At 40.1% G+C, this 18,907-nt stretch overlaps 1 protein-coding gene across 3 annotated transcripts in view; it reads right to left on the reverse strand.

Annotated features, from left to right (window-relative positions):
• Window positions 1-18,907, reverse strand: part of GBE1 (1,4-alpha-glucan branching enzyme 1) — a 216,902-nt gene that overhangs the window by 124,284 nt on the left and 73,711 nt on the right. For all 3 annotated transcript variants that reach the window (XR_010025475.1, XM_063126768.1, XM_063126767.1), the window contains exons 4-7: window positions 9,167-9,292; window positions 6,548-6,683; window positions 4,610-4,700; window positions 1,797-2,006 (exon numbers count right to left, since the gene is read on the reverse strand). Coding sequence is in view for 2 of the 3 variants with exons in the window: in XM_063126768.1 (XP_062982838.1) it covers window positions 1,797-2,006; window positions 4,610-4,700; window positions 6,548-6,683; window positions 9,167-9,292 (563 nt within the window). In the remaining variant the exon portion in view is untranslated. The remainder of the gene's footprint in view (window positions 1-1,796; window positions 2,007-4,609; window positions 4,701-6,547; window positions 6,684-9,166; window positions 9,293-18,907) is intronic.

Below are 18,907 nucleotides of genomic sequence, written 5' to 3' on the forward strand. Positions count from 1 at the left end.
TAAAAATTCTCATGCGGTTGGTTCAGAGTTCTTGTGCTACTTATGAGATGACTGAGGGGTGTTCATTTGAGTGTCATGTCCTTCACTGTACAGTCATCTTCAGAGAGCCTGTAGTCTCCTTGGCTTCCCGCCTTTCCTGCCCAAGGGAAGACATCATGAATTTATTCCTGCCATAGGGCTTTTTCAGATCAGGAAGTGCAGGCAGCCTGGGAGACTATAGAGCAATGGTGAGATGTGTAACAGAAAGAAAAATATCCGCAGTACCCTCAGCCACCCCACAGTGATTAGTTAAGGTCAAAACCAACAACAACACACTTTCAAAATAAATTATAAAATGCTCTGAAAATAAGGCAAAAAAATGGAAGCCCCTTTCATGGGGAAAGAAAACTTTCAGGAAATTCCTGAGATTTTTGTTTTCTTACCTTCTAGAAATAAAAGGGCATGCTTCTGAATTTTCTCCACATTTTCTTCACTATTATGTTTTTGTGGTGACTGCATTCCCTCCCTTCAAGGCCCTGGAGTGATGCTAGGTATAGGGGGCATTGTGGAGGATGCAAAATGGAGTCTGGGCTGCCAACACAGTTGATGCTGTTGCCACTTAGCGTTGAAAGTGCAAAAAACCCCACCCAAAAACCCTTAGGGGGAAAAAAGAGCCTACTCTACAACCCTTGCTAATGGTGATTCCTACCTGTGAGAAATTGTTGGAGAATTTCTCCTCCCCCTGGAGAAATTGGGTGAAATTGTCCCCCCAATTTCTCTACCCACAAATACGGTGGGGAATTTTGAGAGGCCATTTGTGCACAGCTCTATTTTCAACAGACTTAGGCAATCATGTAAGATATACTAGATATTATATGTATGCCATTACAACAGCTGTTTGCGCCATAGCAAATCACAATAGCCACCCTACCTCTAGACTCTGAGAAAGCTAGTGAAAACAGTGGTGCAGTTAGTAATTTCAGACCTTGGACTGAATGGTCTTTTGCACACACCCCTCCTCTGCCACGTGTATTGTTCCTTTTGGCCCTGCCCCGAACCACCATTCCTTGTGTTACAAATGCTTCTACATTTCTGATGTTAGAACCACCCTCCCCGCTGCCCCAAAGTGGCATCCCTGATAAATAAGAAACAAACTCTCAGCCTGTGGAGTTTTGCATTTTAAATTCACTTCAATCATAGCACTATCATGATGACAGGATTAAAATGGAGTTTGTTTCTTCTGCCTTGATAAATGTGTCACCTGTCAATCTCTGGGAAGTCATTGCCGCCCCTGCTCCCCTGCCCAAGACTTTGGTCCCAAGGTGCACCACTGAGTAAAAACAATTTAACCCTGTGACAGTTATTTAGCCAAATGATGAGAGCCCTTTGAAGTGGTAAAGTTAGCAACAATTAAGGGCATGTTTTAAAAGTTTGTTCACACAATCTCAAATGTGGAAACATTATACATATATTACAGCAGTGAGCCGCCAACACCCTCCCACCCCCACCCACCCCAATGTACTTAGAACTGTGCAATATGGATGGATGAGATCGGTCTGTCTGCATGTACAATTGCTGCAGGGTGTGTCACGCATCACATACAAGTGGAGGAACTCCCTGCATTCAAGAGCAGGCCTGGAATTCAGGAGGGGGAAAAACATATTCTGAAGAAAATGAAATACTCATAGCTTTTGAAGAGCCACAGAAATGAAATCAGCAACATATACACATGCTGCTATTTTAATTGTAACGGTTTGTTAGGGCATACATATTCCATACAAAAAAATTGGTAACTCTCACAAGTTATTTATACTTACTTTGCGTAGTCAAAAAGCCTACTATCCCAAAGAGCATGCGTTCCTCTAGGACCAGAATGGAAAAATGCAGAATCTGTACCATCAAATTTGTTCAGACCATCTTCAGAATTCTTTGATGCATGACTATGTACAACATCTAGCAAGACAGTAATTCCCATGGAGTGGGCAACATCAATCAGTTCTTTCAAGTCATCTGGAGGTCCGTAGCGGCTAAAATGTATGAACATTGAAAAATATTGGTTCACGGAATTCACCTTTTGATTTCTTACCTCACGGCCCACTAGAATAGTATATATTTGTTTAGTAGTAGCAGATATACTTTGAGTGTATACAATTTTTGACATTTCCAGCTAAAGTAATCTCAAATAGAAAGGCTGGCATAAAACCTTTAAAAGCTGCTGCCAATAAAAGTAAGTTAAAATTCTGGATTAGACAAATCATACTGAGTATACACTACCTTATACACCCTTTATTCATACATTAGCATCTTGTACATGAGTGAGTCTGAGAAAGAATGGGAAAGACAAATTCACTGAGAGACCTTTAGCAAATTGCTACCTTTTGCCTCAGGTGTACAAAAAATGAAAGTCAATGTATCTCACATGGACGCCGTGAGCATGCATGAGATAAAGAATGTAAAGCACTTCACACAGTAGAAGTACTTTAGAAATGAAAAAACCGACATTTTAATTTGCATCACTTCTAAGTCATTTCAGAAGGAAATTAAATCCTGGTTCACATTCAAACTGACTTTCAGAAGAGTTTGTTTTTAGTCCCTTCCATTTCAGCAGCGTTAAGATCCTTAATTGTAATATACAGTACATTGAAAAAAATCTAGAAATGGAATTGTGATGCAAAAAGATGGAAGGAGAAACCATACCTACAGCAGTAGACAGTTTGACCCAACCACAAATGCACTCTTGTGACGTAACAAGATGCTCTTGATCATCAATGGAAAACATATGAGATGTTTGGTACTCTATTATGATCCACAAGCAACCCTCAAGGTTATGTAACACTACTCCAGCGTAGGACTGGAAAACAGAATCATGGCGACCAATTGCCTTCACATAATGTGAAAGCTGTGATAATGTTTGAAGGGAGCAGTCCTATGTCCCCCAGGCAGCGTTCAACCTCAGAGTCTAAAAACCACACTTCCTGCGCTGGCCCCTAATAGCTGGCGCAGTTCTCTTAGGAATGAAACGCAGAGACGGGGAAAGGGGGGCAGGGAGGAGAAGTGATTGCAGAAGCTGTGTTATGCCCCTTCCTATGCACCATGCAGCTCCCCTGCATCCCACTCCAAAGTTCCCTGGTAGATAGACGAAATCACCTGCCTAGCCAAAAATTGCAGGGTGGCTGGAGCATGTAGGTAAGGATCGCCTCCATGGTCCTGTCCACCCAGCACTGGATTGTTGTCAGCCTCCAAGTTTGGAGGCAGATGACTATCTCCATAGGATTGCACTCTAAATGTTTCTTTCCCCCCAAAACCTTCTACAAGTTCTGAACCTACTTTATGCTTTTTCACCAACTTCCAGGTTGTAGCATTACTCCAGTTATAAGCAGATTTCTCCTACCTCATATAATTTCCAGAAATTGTTCAAACCAACAATTTTAGGCTCATGGCAAATTGTTGCAGTTTGAGTATTTTCATCCTATATACACACTTATTCGTTCATTCATTTTATATCCCACCTTTCTGCCAAGAAAAATGGCACTCAAGGTGGCTTACGATCATAAATAAATGCCACTGATGGCCATTAATCTGTCTACTCCTCTTTTAAAGCCTCTAAATGAGTGGCCCTCAGTACATCCTCTGGTAGGATATTCCATAGTTCTATGTGCTGTGTGAAGAAATACAATATGCCATTACAGATTTATTCTATTCCTAGAGTACAGCCTTCCCCATCCTGGTGACTTCCAGAAGTTTTGGACTACAACTCTCAGCATTCCTGGCCACACTGGCTGGGGATGGTGGGAGTTTTAAGTCAAAAGTATCTGGAGGCCACCAGAGTGCTGAAAGCTACAATAGACTCTGTAACACAGCACTTGTAGAATCTTTTCATTCTGTCTCTTCTCTACAAAGGAAAAAAAATTGCTTGGGAGCATTTTACAACAGAAATGTCAAGCCCCTAAAGATGATTTTATTTATCAGAGTAAGACCTTTTCACATAGCTTATTGGTCAACTCACACTGCTTGGGTTACATATAACACAGAGTCACAGATGGAACCTTAGAAGAGCAGATGTATATACTATGAATGGTGACTTTTTCAAACATGCAATATATTCAAGATATATTTAATTATAAATTTAATTATATACCAATTATAAAAAGCTTAAGCCTCTATGCTACCCTTTAAATCAGGGGTGAGAAACATGCAGCCCTCCAGATGTTTTGGCCTACAACTCCCATCAGTCCTAGCCAACATTGCCAAAGGTGAGACATCATGGGAGTTCTAGGCCAGAACATTTGAAGGGCCACAAATTGCCCACACATGTGTTTAAATGGTTCCGCAGCACCCTGAGAGCTGCTTTTCCTTGCATTCATCCCCTAGCCCTGTTGCAACGCTTAAAAGATCAAATGGATCCTTACCACAACATTGGTTAAAGGGTAATTATAAGTAATGTAATCGCCACATCTCTAACATGCATGTGGTTAGTCAAGTAACTAGAGCAGATTCCAAATATTTGTAATGATTATGGAATACAACCCTCTCCAGACTGCACCAACGCACAAAGGGAATTTCACAGGTGAATACAGTTATTGAACAGATGAAAAGGGAAATCGTAAGTCATAAAAATACTCTAACTTACCTTGATGCTGCAAAAAAGCTTGTGATCTGATAACCAAAACTGGCATAGTAAGCATGTTCCATCACAGCCATCAATTGAATACAATTATATCCTGTTTTTAAAGGAAGAGGAAGTAAAAGATAACAGTTCCATGCTTGTTGTTGTTGTTGTTTTTAAAGCCATCTGAACTGTTACATATTAATTTTAGCTAAAAAACACACTACATTATTAAAAGTCATAATTTAGGCAATCTATTATTAGCAAATCTACCAAAATAATGCCTAAGGGAGATAGGGCATCTCTATCACACACTGGGAAGGTCAATTTCTCAAGTGATCCCCTCTGTGCTGAAATACTGGCATTTTAGAAAGAAATACATGATATGAAAATATAATCATAATTTGACTTTTGAATATTAATGATGCCAATCTGCATGTCCTGAACTTCATCTGCACTTTTGATATTTACAGTATTGATCATGAAAGGAAAAATAGTAACTTGACTACACTTATATTAAACCCTGTGCTTTCCTTAATGTTTCAAACATATTCCATTTCTATCTAATCGTTAACATATTTTTCTCCAAATTCATTTCCCTCAAGGAATCTCTCTAAAAAAGAACAAACATTAAAGCAATGGAATTTTGCTTTGAAGCTTACTGAAGGAGTTGAGGACCAAAGGAAAAGAAAAACCTTTCTTTTTGTCCCTTATCCAACCTAAAATGTTTTTCTGTGATATTAAATGAAGGAAATCTGAAGGGAAAAGTACAGTTTAATGATGAAACCGCTAGCACTTAAAACAAATCTTTTACTAAGCTAACTTTTATGTCAGAAAATAAATGCCCCTTCAGCCACCAAATAAGGATTATAGGCAAAGTATAACCTTCAGATCTGTTTTGAAAGTCTGTGGAGGCTACACTTTGTGTCGATTCTTAGTTTTGACACAATTTTTTTATCCATGCCATTTAACCTGTTCCCCCCATAAACTTTATCAGTGTTTACTTAAGTAAGCTGTGATGTCATTATTTTTCATTTGCCCTCAAATCAAGTAAGAGCTTCAAGATGAATGGCATCAATTTGGGCAGCTAGCCTAAAACACTCTTGCTATTGAGTAATCCCATTGAATGTAATGAGACTTTCGTCTAGATAAACATGCTTAGGACTACGCTTCACAATCTGATTATAGGTATATTTATAATTCACTATAATTGCTTCTTATATAACTTTTATATATTTTGATATTTTGGTTAGCAGTGATAAATCGATTTTTAATATAAGTTCTTTCTATTCTTAACACGTTTTTTGTTTCACATGCTATTTTGTGCTATTGCAAATTCAATGTGTAAAACTGGGTTTGTATTAGCACTGAAAAACTCTTTAAAAACTGTCTCCAAAGGAATTATTTTAAACACTTTTTGCAGTTCAGTAGGTCTGAATACAGAGTTACACGAACCTTTTCTGTACTGTATTAGACTGCATGGCTATTTTCATTTTATTTTATTTTTCTTGGCAACTAATCCATGCATTCCTCTATAAAATAGCTTTATGAATGTGTGTTTAAAATGGCCCTATTATTATTTTTAAAGAGTGTTTTGTAATTTCTAGAAGTACTAAGGAAAGATTAGCTACTTTGTTTTGCAACAGTGTGGTGACCCAAGAATGCAAGCAAATACATGCAACCAGATCAATAATTTGAAAACAGTTTCTTTTCTAGATGCTGTACTCTTCAAATAAATGATCTAAATACTATAAGAAGCACTCATCCACATGGTAAATTTCAGGCCAGATTTTAAATATAAAACTGTTACTTCAGTACATGTTCCGTACACTAAAGTACATTGCTATGATGCATTAAATATCAACACAGAGACAATCCACAGACTCTCGAAATGAGCTTTTCTAATAAAAGCACAGGGCTCATTAAAAATTTATCTCAGAAGAAGCCTCAAATATTACTTACCAAGATCCTTGACTTTCGGAAGTACATTGTGTGTGAAGTTTTTATATGAAGCTATTTTCCCTTCAGGGGAAGCAATTCCCACGTGAGATTCATAGATCCTTAAGCTTTTAGGCTTCTTAGGAACAGGATATCTCCGCTGCACAATGGAAAAAAAAATGGTTAGGGAATAAAAATATGAGAAGCTGTCAGTTATATTCGACAAGAACTGGTGAGCTGTGTTAAAATCTAAACCAGCACATTCAGTTTAAGATAAACGCAACTGTTATATAACAAATTGCATACATTTGTGGGGTTTTGGGAAACCTATTCCAATCTTGAGAGAGACTGTACAATTGTACAGTCTTGAGAGACTGTACAATTTCCCTTCACAAATTTTCCATTTGGACATGACAGCCCTATGCAGCCAGCCACATGCAGCAATGGCCTGGTATTTGGCTGGGTTGCTTATGTTCATCATGTCCAAAGCCTCACTCAAAAAAGATCACCACTTGGAAGGAAAGTGATTCCCCTGCTGTTAAATTAAGCCAGTGGGCTTCAACATTCCTCCTCTCAGAAAACTGTATCTTTGTTGATCTGTCTGACATGGAAATCCTGTATGTTTCACAGTATTCGGTGGTGCAAGCAAACATGCAATCGCAGTTGATGCAGGAGACTAGACAATCCCATTGGAGCTCATTACTGGCATGTAAGACGTGAACAGCCTCCCCTACACACTGACCGAGTTCGCCTGATCATCACAGTTTTTCGTGGTTTATTTAAGCCATGACGAATCACGGTGCCCATGGGGTGCCATCCTGAATATTCAAGCAGTGGTTATGGCTCATCATGTTGTCCGAACCCATTACCTGTTTTGGGGTTATGTGAGGGATGTTTAACCTTTGTTGGTTAACCCACGGTCCCCCGGTTCAGACAACATGTCCAGCCACATTCATGGCTTAACTATTCAAAATGGCTGCTTACACACACCGCAACCCACTATGGCCACTGCAGGGAAAGAAAGGTCATGGCACTGTCTGTCACAACCCTATTTTTCTCCAAGGAACCACTGATTTACTTCCAGGGAAATCCCCAGTCCCTAGGAAGTCTATTTGAAAGCCAGTGCATGTTTTTAAATATGCAGATCAAAGCATATCAATTTCTTTACTATTGTCTGCGATGAACATTACCCACTGAAACTGTACTCACCCTCCACCCCACAAACTGTCTCATCTGTGCTTCCGATCATTAAATCCAAAGGTTATTTTACTGAGCTTATTAGAAGGAATAGTACAGAAAGAACATCATGAATTAATAACCAATCTCCTGACTGCTGAAAAAAATGTAATTGCAAGGAACCTGCGTAACGCAGTAATGCCTACCATATAGGAGTGGATTACTAAAATGTGGAATGTTGCTGAGATGTCAAAACTCACAGAGTTTGTAAGATTACAGGATGACAGACAGAGCACTGAAAGTTTTACAAGGAGTTTGTGACTTTTTATGTAGTCTTGGAAGGATAAACACAAATAGGTATGGATGCTTTGCAAGACTGTAAGCAATTTCTATTTTGTAAACAGAGTTTTCTACTTGTTGATCTATGTCATTTGCATTTATAGTTAATGTCGAACTTGGAGAAGAGAAGATGAAGGGGAGACATGTTAGTGTTATACAAATATCTATGCAGAAGACGAAGTAGATTTTAACTCTGTTGCTCCAGAAGGCAGGACTAAAACCATTAGGAGGAAATTACAGCGAAGCAGATTTTGACTTAGCTTTAGGAGAAACTTCCTAACAGTGAGGCCTGTTCAGCAGTGGAACAGATTGCCTTGGGAAGTGGAGGGTTCCCCTTCCCTTCTCTGCACCTTGGATCGCTGTTTTAGAGTTCTGACTGAAATCCCAGAGCAGATTCACTGACCCACTGACATCGGAGCCACCAGCCTCCACTGATTTAAGTAGCGTCTGGATGGTCATCTGTCAAAGATGCTGTAACTGCACCCTGCAGTGCAGAGCCTGCATTGAGCAGAGGGTTGGAGTAGATGAGCTTTGATTCTATATATCATATGCACATTGAACAAGAACTATATAAAAATAATTTGAATAGCCTTTTCCTGGAAACCTAGATCTTTCAGAATAAACACAGTCATTCCTGATAGAACTGGAAGTGATCTTGAAGTTCATCTAGTCCAGCCCCCTGTCCATTGCAGGCTCTGCCCTGCAGGCTGCAGCTGCAGCTTCCTTAACAGATACCCATCCAGCCTCTGCTGAAATACTTCCTTGCTTCAATGTTCCCAATAAGTTCTTTAACCGTCTGAGTAATATAGCGTGTGACCTTTTGAAAAGAAAAGTGATGGCGACTCAAAATACAGAGACATGAAAGGATTCTACTGAGATACCTTATTCCTTCGGCTTGACGTTTTATATAGGATCAGATTCCAAATATGGTGGGAAAGCAGTATGTTTCTATTTCATTTCAACCGAAGTTTCGTAAACAAACACCAGCCTATTTTTCAGCAGCTATCTTCCACTAGCTTCTACGTTTAGGAAAGAGTTCAGCCGCTTAAATGAATCAAATACATCTGCAGGTGGATGTACTCTTTTTTTTTAATCAATTTGCTACATACTAAAAGACAAATAGCTTACTCTGTATGGGGTTGGTGGTTCCCAGTGTATCCAGTCATAGTTCACATTTGTACCTTCACGAGCAACGTATCTTGCCCAAGGAGAAATACGATAGAGGATTTCTCCGCTTTTGCTTCGTATCACCACCTAGAAAAATAAATAAAAATAAAGAGAGAGAACAGAAGATTAAAGGAAAGTCAAAATCAGCTTATGTGGCTGCCACTGAAAGCATCAACCCCACATTCCCTGTCCCATCCCAGTAACATTTTATAGTTCAAAGCAAGTGACATGATGTCATCATTTTGCAAGTTTACCGTAGCCCACATAAGTAGCAGTGAATGAAGTGGGCTGAGGAGGCCCATAACACCATCTCCTTCATGTGTTTTATATTACTGACAGTAGCTGGGAGAGGAGGTGCGAAGCCGGTTTCAACTGCAGTTAAGTGCAAAGGCAGGGATCCATATGGTAAGTAGTTCTGTCAGTTACAAGTAGGATAATGCTCCCTCGCCATGGGGAGGCCAATTTTTGGTAACATACATCCAATGGTGACCTCACTTCAGTTCAGCAATGTGATGCCTGCCTGACAGCACCTGCCAAGACCCCTTCCTCATTCCCCTGCTCCCTTTCTCACCACCAACCACCTGCTTTTGCCACTGCCATTACTTCTCCCTACTGCCAAGCTCAGCCAGGAAGCATGGAGTTTGTGGCAGGGACAGGAAAAAGGGAAGGGGAAGGAAGGATGGGGTGGAAGTGGTGGGAAGGGCAGGCCGGTGGATGGGAAGAGGCGGTGGGCAGCAGAAGTGACTGCTGCTGCATCTGGTGGGGAGGAATTGGCAGCACAAGTGGCTGTGGCCTGGCTATCCTGCGGCTGTGATACCAAGGAAGCAGGTGGAGGGGAATTGGCTATGGCAGATGGCCAGTGGCTGAGCAAATGGGCAAGTAGATGACTGGAAGGAGGAGCAGGAGGCAGAAGAGGCAGGGAGGAAGGAGGAAAGATGGCAGTGGCAACAGAAAGAAGAGAGGAGGAGGAGGAGGAGGAGGAGGAGGAGGAGGAGGAGGAAGGAGGACAAGAAGAGAGAGAATTCTGCTGGGTTGGGAGAAGAAAGAGAATCCCGGGAGTTCAGGCAAGGAGAGAGAATCTCAAGGGGTCAACAAGAGAGAGAACGGCAGCAAAGGGGGGGCACTAAATAACCACAGATCAAGCGTGTCCTCAGTCTCAAAAAATGACAAGTGAGCCCCGCTAGCCCCAAAAGGTTGCCTATCTCTGTTCTAAAGCCCAGAACAGCTGATAAAAATGGCCATGCCTAAGTCACCTAAAACTAGTCTCTTCATCAGACTCCACATGTGACAACCATAAACATTAGAACCACACAAACTGACATCTTTATCCTTGAAGCACTCTTTCTCTAGAGCTTAACTGAAGCCAAAGCTGGAGTCTCTTTTCCAGATATGTTTTTATTTGTTCATGCGACTGGGATAGAGGCATCTAACAGAAAACATGAACTTAGCTTTCTCTAGGGATATGAAATACTTCTCATCAGCCACTTACTTAATCACTACTGTGCAACAATGTGTAACAGGCCAATTTCAGAGACATATTATAATAATATTCTGTGTGTGTGTGTGCATGCGCACGTATATGGGTAGAATAGACCAAATATAGTCAAAATGTGGTGTGCCCTGGAGAAAGTAGAGAGGAAAGCTGTTCGGTCAGCAGAGGTTCAGGCAGAGATCCATGTGGTGCATGAAGTGATGAATTGCTCAGACTGAGGAGCCAGGTCAGAGTCAGCAGTTACATAAGCCCACATGGGACTCTATTGGCTCTTTGGTTCACCTGATCTCCTGCTGGAATGAAAACTGAAATCATTTCATTTTGTGTGCACACATTAAAAACAACAACTTGTATCATGCTAAGAAAATTTATGAGCAACCATTTAGGTAGTAACTGCACCTGCTGTCCAGGCAAGTGAGTAACTGAGTCATAGTAGGTCATCTGAGCTAATTACACCAGCCTGCACTAAAATATGAGTTGAACATTTTCCTTAGGATTTTAAGAACCATGGCTACTTATTTCATATATGAATATAGATGAATTAGAGGGAAACACGGGAGTGTTTCCCTGTGTTAAGGATGAAGAGTACATACAGCATTCCACAATGTTAAGGCCGTAATTGGGGGTGGATCATTCTGACGTTCATAAAATGAAAAATGTTTCACCAATCTTTTTGAAAATGAGATCTGCCAGAAAGAAAGGCTTCTTTTACATACTCTGCGCGTTTCAAGAAGATTGGTGAAATATTGAGGGCAGGATGGCAGTTCAAAGTACCAAAGTGGGAAAAGCCTCTCTGACTCAAAATGACAAAGACTGCTTCCAGGTGGCGACCATTTTTTCGCACTAAAAGCTCCGAATTTGGACCCTTACCCTTCAATCCAGTGGTGGAATCTTGTCCCCCTGTCCTTCTAGTTGGTGGAATGGCTTTTCTTTTTTCAAAATTCGCTTCCATTGATTTTTAATGAATATATTTCTTTGCCCCATTAAAGTCAATGGAGGCCTCAATGGAGGCCTGATAGAGCAGAACATGCTCAGTTGCATCACTCTCCCCCCTCCCTCCTGTCTCAGATAGATTGGAATGTTGGAAATAAGATGGCCGCCTGGCTCATCTAGGAGCCATTTCCTTCTGCAGTTGAGACAAGGCCCTGTCTGGGCCCTCTCCTTCCCCACAGTGCTGTGGAGGAAAGGGAGGGAGGGAGAGAGAAACGATCTGCCTTGCTTGGAGGGAGGCCCTTCCCTGGCCTCCAAGGAAAAAGAAAACCTGGCTGGCTCAGGTAGGGGTTTGATAGAGGGATTGACTTTGTTGTGTGTCTGTGACTGTGAAGAGGGAGGTGTGTGTGTGTGTGTTGGAGTTTGAAGTGCTGGTGCATCCTTCTTAATTCAAAGTAAAGAATATATGGCAAACTTTCCTTTGGGGTGGCAGTTCCTCATCCAAGCCTCTTATAAAGTTTAAACTTTATGGAAAGAAATATTCAGACTAGGAATGAGAGGAGGTTAACCCTGGCCTATCTGCCATGAGTTTAAACTTCTTCAGGTAGTGTGTGTTTCTTTAAAAGGTGCTGAACTACATTTTAAGCTTTCTTTTATAGATATATGTGTGTGTGTGTGTGTGTATGTGTATTTTGAATTTGAACACAGATATAGGTCTCTTAAAAAAATCTCTGGTGTGAAGGAAGGTGAATGGTTTTCGTGTGAAGGAAGGTGAATGGTTTTGGTTGTACATAGAAAATATTTTCCTTTCTCTGTGTATCTGCTTCTTATAAGTTAAATCTGCTGCTTTATGTTTGTATGAAAGGAAAACATTTTGTAAAATGTACATCCATTAATCTTATACCCAAAGCATTACTTCACACCAGAGAAATGGGTAAGGGACCTAGTTTTTGCTACAACCTGACACCCTCCAGTTGCTGTAGACTTAGATTCAAAGAATCATAGAATTCAATGGCCCTCAGTAGTTGCAATAGTCTAGGGCATGTAGTCCTCTTCATCCTCCTCTTCATTTTATGTCTGAGATTTAAAAGATATCTGGTCATCCATTACACAATTTTTAAAATGCTGCTTCCAAAAACTGCATTTGCCTTTTATGCTGCAACCTTACACTGTTAGCTCACATTGAGAAATTTATTCAAAAGGTGAGCTTCTTTCCACCTGCCTATCCCAAAGTACACCCAAGTCATATGGGATATGTGCTTTGGGATAGCCAGGTGGAAAGAAGGTAACCTTCTGGATGGATTTCTCAATGTGAGCTAACAGCGTAAGGTTGCAGCATAAAAGGTAAATGCAGTTTTTGGAAGCAGTATTTTAAAATTCATTTAAATCTCTGATGTGTGTATTACATGTGACTTCCAAGTCATATGTAATAGGCATGTCTGAGATTTAAAAGATATCTGGTCATCCATTACACAAAGCCATGAAATTCAATAAACAAAAAACCTAGGGTATACAAAACAATGTTAAGGCTGTACAGTTTTCAACCAAGCACCAAAAAGCAGGAAAATTGGGAGTTAAGGCTCACAAGCCTTAATGCCACATCCTCCCTAAGGAGGCAGAAAGTACCAGTGAAATTCTCATTCTGCCAAAGCAGATAAACCATGAGGACGGAATGGAGAATAGGATATGCAGAGGTGACTGTGGGGTTGTGGAAAACTGATGACCAACAACTTAGAGCCACCTACTTTTCTTCTTTTTGTTTAGAGCAGCCCTTCCCCAACCTCGTGCCCTCCAAAGGTGTTGGACTACAACTCCCATCATTGCAAGTCAGTATGTCCTTAGGATTTTAAGAACCATGGCTACTTATTTCATATATGAATACATATGAATATATATATATATATGAATATATATTAATATAGACCTCCAGGGAATGGTCTGAGTATTCACCCATTTAAATACGATCAGTAACAGGACTCTACATTCATTAAGTCAAAAGCTAAAAAAGCAGGAAAAAAGAATGAGACGGAAATAGTATGTTCTAATGAGAGGCCTCAGAGACAAACTGTTTAATCAATTTTATTCATTCATTCATTCATTCATTCTGCAGAAAACGAGGTGTTTTTTTAATTGTATCCCAGTCCTAAATGACTGTGGAGGAAGTACTGGTATTTACCTTAAAGATGGCAATTCTTTTTGAAGCAGCGGTAATGAGTAGCTCCTCAAACTGTTCATTCAGACTGGGAGAAAACCGTTAAGCTAACGCAGTAGAACTCAACACTTAATGACATTAAGATTTGGAACTGGTTTAACTTTTTCTTTTCAATCTGGGAAGATACCTCTATTGAAAACCAGTTCAGGGATAAAGTATAATGTGCTGAAATAAAGAGAGCTCAAACTGCCCAATTTAAAAACATCTGGTAAAATAGGTAGGATTTGGAAATAGAAATGACTTGGGGAAAGAGTGCCTCTATTATAACACTGTTGTTTTCTCAATTGTTCCCCCTCCCCAAGATTTACAGCGTAAACAATGCAAAGGAATAATGCACAGTCCTTAATTCAAATATAAAGCCTATATAAACTGTTTTTTAAAGTGCTTTAAAGATAAGAATAAAAGGGCTCAACAGCTTGATTGTACACATTTATTCAGAAGTTTCACTGATTTTCTCCTAAGTAAGTATGCACTGGATTGCAGTCTAACACAAATAAAATGTCAAGTTTTCAGCCAAGTCTGAAATGAAGAACTTGCTATTCTTTACAAAAAATGAATGAATGAAAGAAATTGCCTTTACACGAATCTTCCTGTTAGTAAGGAAATCCATTTTGCAACCCAGAGGGTTTGCTAGTGCTGTCAAGCATGGGGACAACCAACTCAGAAAATCCTGAATCTGAAGCTATAAAGTCTTCTTTTTTTAATCTAACAGCCCAATTCTTCTAGGGGCTCATCTACACCAAGCAGGATATTCCACTATGAAAGTGGTATGAAAGCAGAATATAAAAGGCAGGAGCTTTATAGCGGTATTGAAGTGCACTGCAGGATCTACACTACTGCTTTAAATAGCTCCATCCAATGAGCATTTTATTGCACACTTGTTACTGGGCACTCACAGAGTTTGCTCAGGTCCCTCACATGACGTCGTCTTCCTCCCGCGCCCCTTCTGGCTTTCCTTGCATGACAAAAAAACCCCTCTTTAAGTCAATTTTTTTAAAAAAACCTTGGAATTGCTGCTGTCTCCTGCTGTGTGCAGGAGAATCAGCACCATTAGAACAGTGGACTCAATGAGCTTTGTGCTTGTTGTGTACTTCCTCTTCTTGAAAAGAGGAAGTAACTGAGGAACGAAAACACGAAGGTAGGGAGTGTGTTAACCCCTGGTGTGATGGAACTTATACTTGTACTGAAGTGCAAGGACAACTGCTGATGCCCATGACACATCTACACCAAGCAGGATATAGCACTATGAAAGTGATATGAACGTGGTATACGGTATGTGTCACTGGGCCCCAACAGTTGTCAGTGCACTTCAATACTGCTATAAAGCAGTGGTGTTGCTCCTGCCTTTATATAACGCTTTCATACCACTTTCATAGTGGAATATCCTGCTTGGTGTAGATGAGCCGTAGGATAGACTGAATATATTTGCATGCAACTATTTCCCAGAACAGGTACTAAAAATAACATGTTATTGAAAGATGGCGCTCCAAACCACTATCCTTCCCTTTCTCAGAGAAAATGTCATTTATAACAGCATTTAAATCTTGTTTTCTGGAAGTGTTTTGCCTCAAACTCTATCCATCCAAGATGGATCTCTTTAAAACAAAACAAAAGCACCAATCCATGTGGCTACACAGTAACTGTACAAGCCAGAGCACAGTGAGAAAACAAAATCTAAAAACCTTAATCTACTATCAGAAAGAAGCAAGTGAATAATAACATAGCAATGATTATTCAGGGAACATGGTTTTTATGTCGAGGAAGCACATTTTGTCATTTGGAGGTAATTTGAAAAGGGCAATGTCTTTCTTTGAATGTTAGTGAGAAGGAGCAGGACTTGATGGCCAGAGGCATTCTAAAACTTCTGCAATGTGCAATGTAACTTACTATTCCCAGCCTTAATGTCACCTATAATGTAATACCTGGACAGATAAAGGCACATGAATGACTGAACTATATTCCATATATTCAGAATCATTAGAGCATATATTTCAATGCAACTTAAATTGCATGCCATCCATCAGTCACTTTCATGTGGCAGGGTCTAGGAAGAATAACTTATGAAGGGATTGTTTCTATCTTCCCAGTTCTGTAGTTGTATTGGAAATAACAAGAGAACATAGGCACAATCCAGTACCTTATGTAAGTCCTATTAAAAAGAATGTGTTTACTCGTGTGGTCTTTTTACGGCACTATTCATCTTTTAAAGGTATGATGCATTGGACATAAACAAGAAATTACTCATTATTATTTTCCCCTATGCTTTTATTTGAAGTTAGTTTATCTTTCAACAAGGTTATGCAAAGATACATTAGAGGTCTTAGCAAAAACAGAAAGAACAGATGAGTCAAGTATAAAAGACACTAGTGTTTGCTAATGCTGCGAGGTATTATCTCTGTAAAAAGGGTAGATTTTTCATTACAGGCTAAAGCAAAATGCAAACTGGTCTGTTGATGACAATTGATAACTGAAGAAGAGTCACAACAAAGCCCAAATAATACTCAGACGATGTACTAAGTCTAGGATTGTGGACTTAAAACTGTAAGCCCTGGGTTCAAATCTCAGAAAGAAAACTGCACAATATTACTAGGGCTGATCTTCTAATTCAAATCTAGTTCTGATGTATAGTACTTCCTAATAGCACTTCCATGACAATGGTTCACAGAATCGTAGAATAGCAGAGTTGGCAGGGGCCTACAAGGCCACCGAGTCCAACCCCCTGCTCAATGCAGGAATACTGGCTGTCCCAACAGTTCCAGCTGCAATTGAGAATTTATATTTAAGAGGCAATATTAAATGGTTCAGATAAAGCAAGAGCTACTCACCTTTTACTACTTCAAAATAAAAGCCACCAAACACACAGTTTTGCAGAGGAAACTCATTGAAGGAATAACTTTCTTTTATTAAGTTTACTGGTCTAAAGCAATGCATATACATCTCATCTTTATAATCTATTTACTAAACATGGAGCATTTGCTTTAAGTGTATGACATTCATAAAAAAGTAACTGACAGGGTAAATAAAACAAGATCAACTTACTGATCAGGTAATCTGAATTTTATCGTTCTTTTTTGTTAATTAAGCAAATAATCTTGTACAAACAGCAGCCTCCCTGAAATCATATGCTCACAGAATAAGGATGTTTTATGGTCCCACCCCAAGAGCCACTGTGACAAGAGCTCATAGAATTAGGTCAGGCTGTAGAAGTTTCAGAATCAGTAAAAGTTCACAACCAGTCTCCTATATTGCAGAACAGAAAGAAAAACAAACACATTCATTCTGCTTCCATCACACACCTGCCTCTTAAGAGAACCCTTATTCAAAACCTGTTTTCCTGTTATTTTCCTGTATCTCACATGAAATCAATCAGATGATCCTTGAGGTTTTTTTAATTTTCCACTTAGGACCTAGATTCTAGACCAATGGATGGATGGCAACCAGAACACAAATCAGAAAATATGAACTTGTGTATTAGATTTCTTTGCACTGGAATATAAATTCTTCTAATAGAAGAAAAGAAAATATGGAATTGAATTAAATGTATAGGGGACATGGGTTAGACTCAACTTATGTGTAGTGTTGCCCAAATTCAATCTCCTGTCACTGTTAAGTGCCAAATGGACTCCTTGCTGTCAAAAGGATCCTTTGGTAAGGACTGATGCACAACCCCTAAGCACCATTTTGCTCCTTACACTTAAGGCATCATTCAGTTTAATCCCCCACTTCACCCTACCCCACCACTTAAGAACGTAAGAGCCATGCTGGATCAGACCAAGGGTCCATCTAGTCCAGCATTCAGTTAACACAGTGGCCAACCAGATATTGACCAGGAACCCACAAGCAGGAGAGAAGTGCAACAGCATCCTCCCACCCATGTTCCCCAGCAACTGGCGTACATAGGCTTACTGCTACAACTACTATAGGTAGAACATAGCTATCAGGACTTGTAGCCATTGATAGTCTTTTCCTGCAGGGATTTATCTAACTCCTTTTAAAGCCATCCAAATTGGTGGCCATCACTACATCTTGTGGTAGCAAATTCCATAATTACAGGGAAACACGGGAGTGTGTTATAGGCGATCAGTGAAAAGAGCATTCCACCATGTTAAGGCCGAAATTGGGGGTGGGTCATTCTGATGTTCATAAAATGGAAAATGTTTCACCAATCTTTCTGAAACGGAGACCTGCCAGAAAGAAATGCTGCTTTTACATACCCTGCGCGTTTCAAGAAATTTTGTGAAATATCGAGGGCAGAATGGCAGTTCAAAGTACCAAAATGGGAAAAAACTCTCTGGCTCAAAATGGCTTTCTATTTCCGGGTGGCAACGATTTTTTTGCTCACTAAAAGCTCCAAATTGGGAGCCTTACCCTTCAAACCAGTGGTGGGATCTTGTCCCCCTGTCCTTCTACTTGGTGGAATGGCTTTTCTTTTTTCAAAATTCGCTTCCATTGTTTTTTAATGAACATTTCTTTGCCCCATTAAAGTGAGTACAGACTGATAACTCCTAAATGGAGCATGCTAAGTAGCGTCGCTCTCCCCCCTCCCTCCTGTCTCAAATAGATTGTAATGTTGGAAATAAGATGGCTGCCTGGCTGAAATAAGATGGCCGCCTGGCTCATTTAGGAGCCATTTCCTTCTGCAAATAAGCCAAGGCCCTGTCTGGGCCCTCTTCTTCCACACAGTGCTGTGGAGGAAAGGGAGGGAGAAAGAAACTTATCTGCCTTGCTTGGAGGGAGGCCCTTCCCTGGCCTCCAAGGAAAAAGAAAACCTGGCTGGCTCAGGTAGGGGTTTGATTGACTTTGTTGTTCTGTGATTGTGAAGAGGGAGGTGTGTGTGTGTGTGTGTTTGAAGTGCTGGTGCATGCTTCTTAATTCAAAGTAAAGAATATATGGCAAACTTTCCTTTGGGGTGGCAGTTCCTCATCCAAGCCTCTTATAAAGTTTAAACTTTATGGAAAGAAATATTCAGACTAGGAATGAGAGGAGGTTAACCCTGGCCTATCTGCCATGAGTTTAAACTTCTTCAGGTAGTGTGTGTTTCTTTAAAAGGTGCTGAACTACATTTTAA

This window comes from Elgaria multicarinata, chromosome 5, assembly GCF_023053635.1.
Source record: "Elgaria multicarinata webbii isolate HBS135686 ecotype San Diego chromosome 5, rElgMul1.1.pri, whole genome shotgun sequence".
Classification (NCBI taxonomy): Eukaryota; Metazoa; Chordata; class Lepidosauria; order Squamata; family Anguidae; genus Elgaria; species Elgaria multicarinata.